Source organism: Sceloporus occidentalis, unplaced genomic scaffold (assembly GCF_023333645.1).
Source record: "Sceloporus occidentalis isolate IW3139 unplaced genomic scaffold, rSceOcc1.0.p SCAF_102, whole genome shotgun sequence".
NCBI lineage: Eukaryota > Metazoa > Chordata > Lepidosauria > Squamata > Phrynosomatidae > Sceloporus > Sceloporus occidentalis.
Window position 1 is genome coordinate 2,240,872 of NW_028317082.1, and position 14,659 is coordinate 2,255,530.

A 14,659-nucleotide genomic window follows, 5' to 3' on the forward strand; every position below is an offset into this window, starting at 1 on the left:
TGAAGTGTATATTTCCCATGCTTGGTGTAATAGTGTTAATAGAACTAAGATTAAATTTATTATACAGTGTTGGAGAAAATCACACTAAATCTCCTTAATAAAGAGATTTATTCAGGAAGAAAGCAAACTAGAAAATAAATGCAGTACATTTTCACAACACTGCTCATGGTTGCATACCTGCAAAATAAGGAATATAATACTGGCTGGTAGTTAAAAAAAAAAAAAAAAAAAAAAAAAAAAGATACATTTTCGCATAGCACTGCAAGAAACTCAGTTGTTAGTATTAAAAGTGGCACATGAGGTTTCATACAAAATGGCACATCATCTTCACTCACTCTCTCTGGTACTGGTCCATACTCAATATTTTATTTAATGAACATTGTGGGTCTGCTGTTTAACAATTTTAATTGATTAAAGGTAATGCATTCATAGACATCTGCATGGTAGGGCAAACTAAACATTAGTTTTTAATTTAATTTAAAGTGTAATGATTTGTATGATGAGTTTATACTAAGACTCTTCAAAGTACCTTATTTGCTCGATTATAAGACAAGGTTTTTTTCAGAGCAAATCGGGGTCGTCTTATAAATCAGACCTCAAATAGGTCTGACTGTGAGACTAAACAGAAACTGACTGTGCTTCTTACCCTAATAAAGTTGGCAACAAATACATAAGCATAATATAAATGAGAGGTTTTGGTTATATGAATTGGCCAAAGCATAATTAAGCTCACCCGCCACGTCAAGGCACACTCTCAATAGGGTGAGAACCTACTCTCACCGCCTACATAGTGGGCACACAAAGCAGTTTTATACTGCTACCAAAACCTTATTAATGTGTTGGGGGAGGTGCAATTAAACCTCCTCCCTATTAACCCCTGGACAGCAAGCTGCAACCAGACTGATGAGGAGCCAACAACCTCAAATATGTGCAAACAGGGAAAAGAAAAGCTAGTCACAGGCTCAAATACAAATGTATAATACGAGGCCTACCAAACAGGTGTAAGCATGCTGCAAAAACAGAGTATTGGCTGTATTGGCTGTACAATGTATACAAAAAACAGAAACTGACTGCGCTTCTTACCCTAATAAAGTTGGCAACAAATACTTTTAATTGCACGTCCCCCAACACATTAATAAGGTTTTGGTAGCAGTATAAAACTGCTTTGTGTGCCCACTATGTAGGAGGTGAGAGTAGGTTCTCACTTATTGAGAGTGTGCCTTAACATGGTGGGTGAGCTTAATTATGCTTTGGCCAATTCATATAACCAAAACCTCTCATTTATATTATGTTTATGTATTTGTTGCCAACTTTATTAGGGTAAGAAGCACAGTCAGTTTCTGTTTTTTGTATACATTGTACAGCCAATACTCTGTTTTTGCAGCATGCTTACACCTGTTTGGTAGGCCTCGTATTATACATTTGTATTATTTGAGCCTGTGACTAGCTCAGCGCACCGACATTTTTTCTTTTCCCTATGAGACTAAGCTCCAGATCCCCCGCAGCGCTGCAGGGGACCTGGATCCTCCTGTCTAATGCCCCCCCAAACTTACCAGTGCTTCGGACTCCCGGGTGTGTAGCCGGGGCAGCGTGTAGACGTCTACACGATTCACGTAGACAACTTCCTCTGCAGCCGGAAGGAGGTGCGGTTAGCAGCGGGGGTGCTCTGCATCCATCGTGCAGACCTTCCCCAGCTGTCAGTGAGGAGAGTTCCCCGCACCGGTAAGTTTGGGGGGGTGTTAAATGGGGGGCATAAGGCATTTCTGTAGGCAGAGTGCTCTATGAAATACCTTTTAACCCCCTTAATGCCACTCTGCCTCCAGAAATGCTTTTTAACCCTCTATACGCCACTCTGCCTCCTGAAATGCCCTATATCTCCCTATATGCCACTCTGCCCCATAATATGCCTTTTAACCCCCTAAATGCCAGAGTAGCACATAGGGGGTCAAAAGGCATATCATGGGGCAGAGTGGCACATAGGGGGTCAAAAGGCATATCGTGGGGCACAGTGGCATATAGAGGGTTAAAAGGCATATCATGGGGCACAGTGGTATTCAGAGGGTTAAAAGGCATATCATGGGGCACAGAGGCATATAGGGGGTATATGGCATTTCTGGGGCAGAGTGGCAAGCCTGGGGGCAGATGTGCATAACTGGGGGGGGCAGGTTAGAAAATAAAGGGAAATAAAAACAAAATATTTTTCTAAATCAGCTTTTATTTTAAAAAAATAGTTTACATAGTTTACACGAATTAACATTTACGGGTAAAACTTTTTTCCTATAGGGTCGTCTTATATTCAGGCTTTTTCTTTTTTTTTTCTAAATTAAATATTCATATTTGGGGGGTCGTTTTATAATCCGGTCGTCTTATAATCGAGCAAATACGGTATTACTACTTCCATCAAACTACCTTCTTTCCTAATGTATTAAATTAATAGAATTTTATAGGCCACTATACTTTTTACTTAACCACACTTATTGTACTTTGCCATTATCAAACTATAAAGTACTAAATTATCATGGAAAAAAACTGAACATAAGGATATGTTTTACTGAGTTATCTACAGTCAAATATGGATTTGATTTAGCAAACAGTGGTTGTAGGATAGAATGGTTAAGAGGCCACATTTAATCATATGGATTAATTAAGCATTAAGCATAATGAACATCAGTTAGTTTTTCGTCAAAAAAGGCAGTGTTGGTTTGGAATAATGCATAGTTAAACTGAAAGTCATGGTCTTCCCTGTGAAATTTATAGCTCAATTTATACAGCTCAATTAACCACAACAGCAACTCTCTTCTATGTTACCCATAAACTGTACTTTTAAAAGGCTAAGAAACATGAAAAAATGTCTAAAATCTCTCTAAAAAAATATGAGAATCTCATGCAAGCCTTCTCTGAACATCATCAATGAGGCACCTATGTGGCAAGTGGGGCCTAAGGTTTGGTCAGAACCTGCAAATAGACACAGCAAAAAAAAATATACAAAAAGGGTAGCGCATAAAAAGCATAAAAGGCACATACATTTAATTTTTTTAATATTTATAGCAATAGGCTTTGTAGAAGGGGGTTGTCTGTGAGCAATACACACTGTAGATACATGTGAAGTAAGTGAAATGTAATGAAATTGAATTAATTTACTAAGACCAACATTTTTATAGCAGCTCAGCACAAGTAAAAATACATCACTATTGCTTTTTCACTCATATACGGCTATAATGCTAAAGAACTAAAAGGGCATTGACTCGATAACTAAATTACAACACAACCCTGGAATAGGCTCTTAAAAATTATATTTATATCAAAATCAACTCTATATTCCCTTTCTGCACCTAGTGCAACATTTTCTATGCAGGAATCAAAACATTAGGAATTGTAATGTTTAATCTTTTTTGTACTAATAAAAACTTAACAAAACACATTTGCAGTTGTTTATTATTGGTATAAGCACCTATCCAATTCTAAAGGCTGACAGTTACTGCTACTATGTTATGCTTAAAGCTTTCCCTCTCTTTGCTACAACAAAAACACAACCAAAAGCATTTAGGTGGAGATGAGGCAGGGTATGGCTTTACAGCATAACCCTAGAGGCTTTCGTATGTGCCAATGGCACAATAGCTCCTAAAAGGAAATTGGAACAGTGCAAAGGTAAATTGATCCGTCAGTCTTTCAAAACTGCACTACAATTTAACTTATCTTAAAAGCTAGCAAGGTGTGGATACAATGGAAAATACATAGTAAAAGAATAAATGAATACATACTTTATGCTACAAATATCTAAATGAGGCTCACTATAAACTCCAGGGAAACCTGGGTGTTGCCTGTAGTCCAGTAGGCAAGTCTAAAGATGATTATGCATAACTAAACATTGATTAAAATCTACTTTTCTTACAGACTATGCTAGGATGGAGCCAGACATCCATGGGCTGCTTTGGTTTGCATAACGGGCCAATAAACAAATACCACATGTAAATTGAGGCAGTATGTATCATAAAAGGGAGTTACTATTATCATAACAATATAACAATAGTAGAAGGCCCCTTTTGATGAGTGTGGATAAGTGTTGTACAGTACTGGCCTACGTCGAAATAACTACAAAACAGTATCAACTTCTCCAAAATATTAAAAACCAAATTCAATATTTATCTGACTCACCATTTTGTACTTGTTGCTTGCTTTCAGCTTCTCCTTCCTTGTCCAGTCGGTTCTCACTTTCTCCTGAAGGATCATCACGTCTGTTTACATTAGGTAATCGTGTCCCATTTACATTTCCCTGACTAGATTCAGTAAGTTTGCTTTCACCACAATTTTCATCTTTCTTTGTTTCATGCTTGGATGTTAACATTTTTTCATTTTTATCACATTCCTCATTGCTAGTATCTTCTTTTTCACGTGGGACATGCTCTTCTGCTTCCTTTTTAGCCTTTTCTTCTGCATCTGTTTAGAGGAAAGTATTTAATATCGTATTGGGTTCATTGGCTTTGTGCAATGTTGGTATTCAAAATGTTTAAAGTCAATTTTTTATTAAAAGGAGTTATATAATAATGTTCATGGGTCACAAAAAAAACTTAAATTAGGAATGCAACAAAAAGTTTAACATAAGCAGTTTTGGGTTATTTATCAATAGTGCTAATGGGGAAGAAAATTCTTGTATGACAAGAAGGCCAAGGCAACAGAAAATGTGGCCTAAGAAGAATCCCAGTTTGTTAATTCACATGAATTCTTTTCCTGGGGTGCTTACAAAAGGTTAATTAGAGCTGACTATACCAAACTTGGGGCTAATTCTTCCCCAATCTGCTCCTTAATCATTTCAATGGATATTCAACCTTCTGTTAAAATGAATCACACTCTCTAATTACCATATTTGCTTGATTATAAGACGACCCCCCCCCCAAAATCTGAATATTAATTTAGGAAAAAAAGATAAAGCCGGAATATAAGACTACCCTATAGGAAAAAGGTTTTACTAGTAAATATCAATTCATGTAAACTATTTATACCCTCCTATATGCCACTTTTTCCCCATAGCATTTCAGGAGGTAGTGTGGCATATAGGAGGTTAAAAGGCATATCATGGGGCATTCTGCCTCCAGAAAAGCCTTATGCCCCCCCATATAACTGCCCCCCCCCAGAATTACCAGTGCTTCTGACTCCCTGGTGTCTAGTGGGGGCAGGTGGAGGCCGGCATTAGTTCCCACGGGGCTTCTATGACTGAGCACCAGAAGGTCATGTGACGCCGGTGTTCCGTCATAGAAGCCCCAGCGGAAGTGCCAGCAGCAGCGGGGGTTGTCTGTGTCTATCGCGCAGACGTTCGCCGGCTGCCAGAGAGGAGAATTCCCGGCAGCGCTGCGGGGAATTCTCCTCTCTGGCAGCCGGGGAAGGTCTGCGCGATGTGCTCAGTGATAGAAGCCGGCAGCAGTGGAGGTTACCAGACAGGAGGCTCCAGGTCCCCTGCAGCGCTGCGGGGATCTGGATCTTAGTCTCATAGTCAGACTTCTATTTGAGGTCTGATTATAAGACGAGGGGTATTTTTCAGAGCATTTTCTTATAATCTTTTAGTCTTATAATCGAGCAAATTCGGTATGCTAAACTTAACAACAGCAAGGAGTACAAGCCATGATTCCTGTTTTAGTTTAGCGAAAACAGAAACCGTTTCACAGTATACCACAATTGAATATTAGCCCAAAGGCACCAGACACCATACAAGCAACTTAAGTAACAATTTAAAATATACAAATAATCAATTAGCTATTTAATCTAAACATAGTTGTTGTTGGTCTTTATCAAGCTGAAAATTATTATAAAGCTTAATGTGCGCAAACTTATATCTACAATTTATATCTGTAAAACTGATTTTTTTGAAATCTATTTTTTAAAATATATGAATATGGTTTAAAGCTCAACTTGCCCACCCCCTAAAAAACCAAAATAACTCTCTGGTTGTTAGTTAACAACGTACAAAATAATGTGTGTATAAACAGCAGAAAATGTTCGATATTATCCTTGATAAACAGTGGCGTCACTACAGGGGGGCAAGGGGGGCAATTGCCCCCCCTAGGTTATTCCTTGCCCCCCCTGTTGCCCCCCCGCCGAATTTGTAACCACCCAGGAGAGTCCCGCAATGGGACTTTAACCCCTTGACTGCTAACGACGGCATGGTGCCGTCGCTAGCAGTCCCAGTCAGGTGCTAACGACGGCACCATACCGTCACTAGCACTACCTTACCTTGATGGAGGTCTGTGGACCTCCATCACCGCCTACCCCGGCGATCTGCCCCTCAAACTGAAGGGCATCACTGGGGCCACCCGATCTGCCTGGTGACGTCTCGCGCAATAACGCGTTGACGTCACCGCGCAACTTTATTAACAACTGACAATTGTCAGTTAAAGAGGTATGGGGGCATGCTGCTTAGATGCCTGTATCTCAGGCATCTAAGCAGCTACATACCCCCAACATATACCGTTGGAAAGGTAATCGCCTCAATATGGATTGTAAAAAAATAATAAAAAATATTAAGTTAAAAAAAAAATATTTTAAAAAAATGATTTGGGGGTCTCTAAAGGCAGATAAAAAAAGATCAAAATTGCCTAGAGACCCCCAAATTAAATTATTTAAACACTACTTTAAGTATTCTAGCTAAATGATCACTGTGGTAGCCAATGTTACCACAGCGATCATATAGCTATAAAAAGTCACATTCCCTTTTTAAAAATGGCCGATACTAATTTTTAATCCTATGATCCCTTTGATCATGGGGTTAAATTTAGCCAACGGAAGAGGGAGGCAATTTTTGAAATCCTGATGAACTGCAAATATTATTAAAATCAGCCATTTAGCCTGTGCGGTACGTGAGTAACCATATCATCCCTGGAGCGCCTTGCATTTTTACTGCAAAACTTATTTTTGCAGTAAAAATTCTCACTTTACCATCATTTCTTTGGGATTGTAAGGGGAAAGAATGGTGTGCTTCTGTGAGTGAATGTATTTAAAGTATGGTGTGTGCTTCTGCGAGTGAATGGAGATATGAAAGGCATGTGACTGGTCAGTAATTAGGGTTGAAGCCTTGACGTGGCATTACTGCTCACGTAGGAAGTTAAATTGTGGCCCAAAAAGTACACATTTGCAAAAACGACATCCCTTGGTGCATCAAATAAGGGGCTGCATGTGTTTCTAGTACAAACCTGGAGTGAGCAAGACACAAATGAACATGTCGCTATGGTTAGAAAAAACATATTTTCAAGCCAAAGCGACATATTCCATCATTATTTGTGCACTCAACTTTTGTCCTAGAAATACATTTAGCCCTCATTTGAAGCTCCAAGGGGTGTAGTTTCTTAAAATGGATGAATTGTCCGAATGAGGGAGAGCATGAGTTAATATGTGGCTGAATTGTCTGAATGAGGGCGAGCATGAGTTAATATCTGGATGAATTGTCTGAATGAGGGAGAGCATGAGTTAATATGTGGATGAATTGTCTGAATGAGGGAGAGCATGAGTTAATATGTGGATGAATTGTCTGAATGAGGGAGAGCATGAGTTAATATGTGGATGAATTGTCTGAATGTGTCTCTTATGTGTGTTATCTGGGTGTGCAACCTGTGATCTATCCCTGTAATTTAGGGGGTTTTAAATATACCTTTAATGCCGTGTTTTTATGTGAATTCCAATTGATCTGTACCGGCAAAGCTGGGTTTGTGTGTTCTTCTGTAGATCCATATCTGCTATGCTATGTTTCCATACATTATTTATGTATACCTGCAAATACAGGGTTTGTATGTCTTGTTCAGTTGATTAATACCTGCAATACTGTTTCCATGTATTGATTTGATCTATACCTGCAATGCTACATTTCATATATTATTATTGTATACCTGCAAATACAGGATTTGTTTGTCTGATTCTGTTTTTTTGATATATACCTTCAGAGCTGAGATCACAAGTGAATTTCAATTGATCTATGCATGCAAAGCTGGGTTTGTGTGTTAATGTGTTGATCTATACCTGCTATCGGCAGCAGGGATTAATATTAATATATATATTGGCAACTGGGGCAGTTGCCACCAGGGGCTAATATATATATATATATATCAGCAGCAGGATCTAATATTAGGCCCTGAAATCATTTAGTGCAATTGATTTTTTAAGGTATTGTGTTGTTTAAAGGATTTCAAGGATTAGTCTTACTAAATTGTGGCTTCAGGCTTCCCATGTTGAATGATCAAGTATTGTATTGTCCAATAACAAAAGTATCATTCCATAGCACATTACTTTTAGCAATATATATATATATATGTATATATATATATAATGTGTTTTTTCAGTGGTATGATTTAATGGTGGAAATTATTAATGCCCCCCCAGTTTGACTGTGGTATCTTGTGTGCCCCCCTATATATTGTTTCTAGAGTCGCCACTGTTGATAAATATTTATCATAAGATATATTTATATATATATACTCTTCTAAATGTCAAAGTCACATAAAAATCTAAGTCACCTAAAACAAAATTGTCTGTCTGTTCCATTCAAATCATTGGGTACTTGTATGACAGATGCCTGGAGACTTCCTAGGCCTGTGGCTTTTTCCATTGGAAGCATGTAATCATTTTACCCGTTTGCAGGGTAATTTTAAATAGGGGGGACCACTTTGGGTACCAGTCTCATCTCACAAGTTAATCCAGATTTCATAAATCTTGTTGACTCACTGCATTCAATACACTTGGCTAGTATCAAGATGTTTATGTTCCTAATGTGAGGAACATGCAGTTCTATGTAAATATTTGTAAATAATAAGATAGCACTTAGTAGTGACTCAATTAACTGTATCCTTAAATAATGGAAAGTCTACGTTTCCATTAGGACCTGTATTAGAGCAATGTGGTTAACTCATTTGGTCAGTCATTCCATAGAATTTTTAGGGTGGGCTATTAAAGGGTAAATATTTCAAGAGTATTAGGGTCAGCTCTCTCCAGGTATCTGTACATCTTTAAGTTACCTTTTGCTGCCTGTGCCTTCCATTTTTCTCTGTTCTGTTGTACAACTTCATACCAAGAACATCTAAAACTTTTGAAATCCACAGTGAGGATAGAACAATTTAAAGAGGCACTTCCTTCTGATCCAGTGCTCTTCACACTTGACCTTTTTACTTCTGAGGGGGTGATGCTGTTCAAACTGGAAAAAAGTCAAGACATATATTATTAAATATGGCTTGTATACATCCGCTAAGTGATACGTATCATGTAATTCCATGATGCTGATTCATTCATGTACCTCTTCATTAAGTATGCTGTACTGTAACTGTAATCTCCAAATTAAAGGGTTTTTTTACCATTTCAATGGTGCGCTAAATTAGTTTGGCTTTGTCTACAAATTCCTAGATCTATTTTGTGTCCCATTCTTTCTACTTTAAAAGTCTCTTGCTTGTTACCAGTGCCCTGACTCATACATTGAGCTCAGTAAGACATACAGCTAAATATAAGTGCTGTACTATTGTGGGGGTTAGGGGAGCAATTTATACCACAAAAAAAATGGCAGCACCAAACAAAGTATTTCAGGAAACAAATTACACAAAATGATACATCATGCATTACTTGTACATGTTTGTTCTACACAGACACACAGTGCAGTGTTACTTTTGTCTGTTTCTATGTGCTGTTGTTTAGGGCATATTGTATGTCTATTAAAATACATAAAATGCAAGACATAGCCTCAATGTGTAATAAACATTGTTCTATGTATTGCCTGATCCATATTCTGAGAGTAATATTTAATCTATGTGTCATGCAACATCTTTCCATGTTTCATGTGTTGCGTCAGTGCACAAATAGTAATACATAAAAGCAAACCTTTGCTTTGATCCATTATTGAACACGCTCTTCTCTATGTAGTAATTAACTTACCTAGAACGTCTAAAGCCTGTGAGCCCAGACCGTGAGGCTTCATCAATAAGTGGAATTACAATCTTCTCTGTCATGTCAGTCAACACAGTGAATGTGGGCTCCACAATAAAATCAATAAAACCTAGGCAACAGAATTATTTATGATAAAGTCAATAATATTTTTTAAAAATTCCATCTGTTACTTGATGAAATTACAGCAGTGAATCGTGCATTTGGTGGCATAGAAAAAAAAATTATGTTCAGAGCAAAAACATTACATGTGTTGCCCCAAACCTGATCCAGGGTCAAATTTAAAAATTAAACATGCTCATGACAGAATACTTTAACTTTAACAGAAGTCTTACATTTTGTCATTAAGAAGTTATGAGACTACTTAATCATAAAGTCATAAATATGACACCCATAAGACTGAAGGGTTCTTTTCTATTGTCAGATACAATTCTAAATTTGCCAACGTGAACTTAGTGATTAGTCATTGCGGGCGAAAAAACTGTCTTCCTTTTTTCTTCCTGGATGGACCCTAAACAGGGTCACCTTTACTCCTCAGAAGTTAGTAGGAACGATTTATTGTCACGCACCCCAAAAAAGATGGCATTGTTTTGTAAAGGATATTTGCCAGTAGTTACAAAGGCTAGAGACACTACAGGCGGTATTGTACTGTTGCAAAAATCTAAATTTGGTTTCTTGATCTTGTGACTCAGTACATTACAGCAAAGGAAACCCATGATTGATTACTTAAGTTGTGGATATGATTTAGGGATAATGTAGACAGTGCTAGATCTTACGCTTCTTTTCAGAAACATGATTAAAACAATAGTTCTTATCAACTTTTCTGCACTAAAGGTGAGTAAATTGCTGTGTTAAGTTTGCATAGATGTGCAGGGGCCTGACACCTCCTGGCAGGTAAAGCTGAGTACCCTCCACTAGCCGCTTGCCCTACCTTCCTATAATTAATATACATTCAAGCACACACACTCACTCTAATACACATACACTCAAATGCTTATAGGCACACACTAACATACTCATACACACAATACTTTCACGCTCACATGCACTACACTTTCAAGGAACACAATTAGAAACTATAGGGTTCTGCTGAATGTAGCAGCATCAGTACTTACATCTGCCACAAGGTCCTGTTGGACTGCTGTGGCTCGCAGACTACCCTAACAGTCTTGGATCCTTCATCACTGCCTGCACACTTTCTTATGGCGGGCAGGGATCCTTCGGTGTCCTAGATCGGTCACTCGTTGAGTGCTGGCTGTCAGAGAAAGGTGAGTCCTCTATCCTCTACCCTGCCGCCTGGCATTACAAATGCACACACATATGCCAGCAGAGGCTCTCTCTTTAGCGGCTGCATTCAATTTCGGTGTGAGCTATCTCTGGGGTTCCCATGACATTATTAAATATCCTGCCCTGATGCTTTCTGTTGGGTGCTCAGCTGTCTCAACTCTGTGTGTTGTTCCACCAGCCCCAGCCCACTGAGTCCTGCACCTGTTCATAGTTCTTTACCCCTCCTCCCCTGGCTCATGTACTCCTTGTCGCTGCTGTTTTGGTTCTGAGCCAGGACTTGCTGTTTGAGTAAGTTTTTGTATCTGACCTATGATACTCTGCTAACCTGTTGTTGACCTCAGCCTGCCTCTGACTCAGCAGGGAGGGGGTAAGAAAGGATGAGAAATGTTCAGGTCCGTAGGACATGTTTGTAAAAAATTGTTAAAATATTTTTAAAACTTAAGAAGCATTTTATAGAAATGTCAATACAATATACTAACTGCATTTTTGCACAGTCAGTTAATTTTTTTCCTTTAAATATTAAACGTTACAAATCATTTTACTTCTACTAAGGGTAATTGAGTGTCAGGAACCAATTTTTCACTGCCTGAACCATGGCTTTTTTATACCTGTGGCGTTTACATCTGCGACCACTAGTTGCCACCCTCCGCCCTCTGGAGCACTCAGAACTCAGGTGTGCCTTGTTACCTGGGTTGAGCCCTAGTCTACATCCAGCTGGGCCTTGTTATCTGGATTACCCTGCCTTTATGAACCTGCCCTGCCCTTCAGTCAGGGCCTTTGTATTGAAGTCTATGGACCTTCCTGCTGTGGCTCTGCACCTGCACCTGTACTGTTCCTGGTTCCCTGCTTTGTGTCCTTCCAAGTGGACTCCCTGCTTTGTGTCCTTCCAAGTGAACTCCCTGCTTTGTGTCCTTCCAAGTGGACTCCCTGCTTTGTGTCCTTCCAAGTGGACTCCCTGCTTTGTGGACTCCCTGCTTTGTGGACTCCCTGCTTTGTGGACTCCCTGCTTTGTGGACTCCCTGCTTTGTGTCCTTCCAAGTGGACTCCCTGCTTTGTGTCCTTCCAAGTGGACTCCCTGCTTTGTGTCCTTCCAAGTGGACTCCCTGCTTTGTGTCCTTCCAAGCGGGCTGTGTGCCTTTTGTGCCCTTCCAAGCGGGCTGTGTGCCTTTCGTGCCCTTCCAAGCGGGCTGTGTGCCTTTCGTGCCCTTCCAAGCGGGCTGTGTGCCTTTCGTGCTCTTCCAAGCGGGCTGTGTGCCTTTCGTGCTCTTCCAAGCGGGCTCTGTGTCTGTCGCGCCCTTCCAAGCGGGCTCTGTGTCTGTCGCGCCCTTCCAAGCGGGCTCTGTGTCTGTCGCGCCCTTCCAAGCGGGCTCTGTGTCTGTCGCGCCCTTCCAAGCGGGCTCTGTGTCTGTCGCGCCCTTCCAAGCGGGCTCTGTGTCTGTCGCGCCCTTCCAAGCGGGCTCTGTGTCTGTCGCGCCCTTCCAAGCGGGCTCTGTGTCTGTCGCGCCCTTCCAAGCGGGCTCTGTGTCTGTCGCGCCCTTCCAAGCGGGCTCTGTGTCTGTCGCGCCCTTCCAAGCGGGCTCTGTGTCTGTCGCGCCCTTCCAAGCGGGCTCTGTGTCTGTCGCGCCCTTCCAAGCGGGCTCTGTGTCTGTCGCGCCCTTCCAAGCGGGCTCTGTGTCTGTCGCGCCCTTCCAAGCGGGCTCTGTGTCTGTCGCGCCCTTCCAAGCGGGCTCTGTGTCTGTCGCGCCCTTCCAAGCGGGCTCTGTGTCTGTCGCGCCCTTCCAAGCGGGCTCTGTGTCTGTCGCGCCCTTCCAAGCGGGCTCTGTGTCTGTCGCGCCCTTCCAAGCGGGCTCTCTGTCTGTCGCGCCCTTCCAAGCGGGCTCTCTGTCTGTCGCGCCCTTCCAAGCGGGCTCTCTGTCTGTCGCGCCCTTCCAAGCGGGCTCTCTGTCTGTCGCGCCCTTCCAAGCGGGCTCTCTGTCTGTCGCGCCCTTCCAAGCGGGCTCTCTGTCTGTCGCGCCCTTCCAAGCGGGCTCTCTGTCTGTCGCGCCCTTCCAAGCGGGCTCTCTGTCTGTCGCGCCCTTCCAAGCGAGCTCTCTGTCTGTCGCGCCCTTCCAAGCGGGCTCTCTGTCTGTCGCGCCCTTCCAAGCGGGCTCCCTGCCAAAAGACTTATTACCTGTATTTTATTTTGCCATACGTCCGGTTACTTGCTTAGACTATATTACCCTTATTTGCTGGTCCTGTTATATACATGAAATACACTGCATTTCCTGGATTTCTGTTTGTGGTGTCTTTGTTTGCATAATCATGCACCGTGGGTTACATACTGAACCCCAAGTATCCCCTGCGCATGGGCTCCTACCTGACCTGATCACCCGAGTCCTGACAGAATACAAAGGCCATTAACAAGGAGTCAGCGGGGTTACTTTCAGTCATCAAAGTGATAGGCGAATGCTTGCTTGAACTGTGCAAATCATTAATGCAAATCTGGGACTCCAACTCCAATCACTCTCATGAAGACCATTCACCTACACCTGCTACATCACCTGAGAAATCCAACAAGCCTGTTACCAGTATTAAAAAGGAATCTCCTAGGAAACGTGAACCCCCTTACCACAACCGAATTACAACAAAGGCGTGATGATGAGGCTTGCTTTTACTGTGGCAAAAAGGGACACTGGATCACCCAATGTCCTCTGAAACCTCCTAAACCCTCTGTACCGATTGAGCAGTCTACGTCACAACTACAGAGCTCTGCTAAAAGGGGAAGTAGCTTTATTCCCCAGGACAGTGAACCCATGGAGTATATACCAACCCTGGTGATTCCTGGTGCTTCTCAACCTCCGGTGGATGTCCAGCTGAAGCCTGATGATGATTGTTCTGTGATGGAATGCAGCGTCTGTGATCCTACAGTCTGTGGCAGTGTGGGTTCCTCCCATATGGATGAACTTCCTATTGCTTTCTGTTCAGCCGTGATTGCAACTCCTATCACTGCTACCTCAGCAAAGTGTGATACACCAGAGACTACCATAGCCCCTAGTATCACCTCTGGACTGGTAACAAAGATGCATGACCCTATTCCATCTCTGGGTAAGAAGGGGCCTTCCATCAATGCTTCCCATAATGAACTGCCCTCAGTGGTGCCCTGGGTACAGGGCAGCTATGTGACCCCTGGTACATGGAAAGAGAAAGCACTGACTCATAGCTTCTCCTCAACTTCTTCAGCATCCAGTCCTAATTTGACCTACAATTGCATCGCAGATAACCTTTCCTTCGATTGTGTTATTACCTCTAACGGCAATATAATCAGAAAGGAAGACCTGGAGATCTGTGAACAAGCTTTACCGAAAAAGAAGAAGAAGAAGAAATCACGTTAAGTACACCCTTCTGCTCAGTTTATTAAAGGTGTACAGATTTTGTTCAGTCTGTTTGCGTTCAGTGACCGCTCCTTGGGGAGGGGGTACTGTCAGGA

At 41.5% G+C, this 14,659-nt stretch overlaps 1 protein-coding gene across 1 annotated transcript in view; it reads right to left on the reverse strand.

Moving 5' to 3' along the window:
* The window catches only part of LOC149283569 (dual specificity calcium/calmodulin-dependent 3',5'-cyclic nucleotide phosphodiesterase 1C-like), a 342,446-nt gene that overhangs the window by 28,000 nt on the left and 299,787 nt on the right, over positions 1–14,659 (reverse strand). Inside the window, exons 14-16 of the mRNA XM_089497386.1 lie at positions 9,898–10,018; positions 8,994–9,169; positions 4,156–4,431 (exon numbers count right to left, since the gene is read on the reverse strand). Coding sequence (XP_089353512.1) covers positions 4,156–4,431; positions 8,994–9,169; positions 9,898–10,018 — 573 coding nt within the window. The remainder of the gene's footprint in view (positions 1–4,155; positions 4,432–8,993; positions 9,170–9,897; positions 10,019–14,659) is intronic.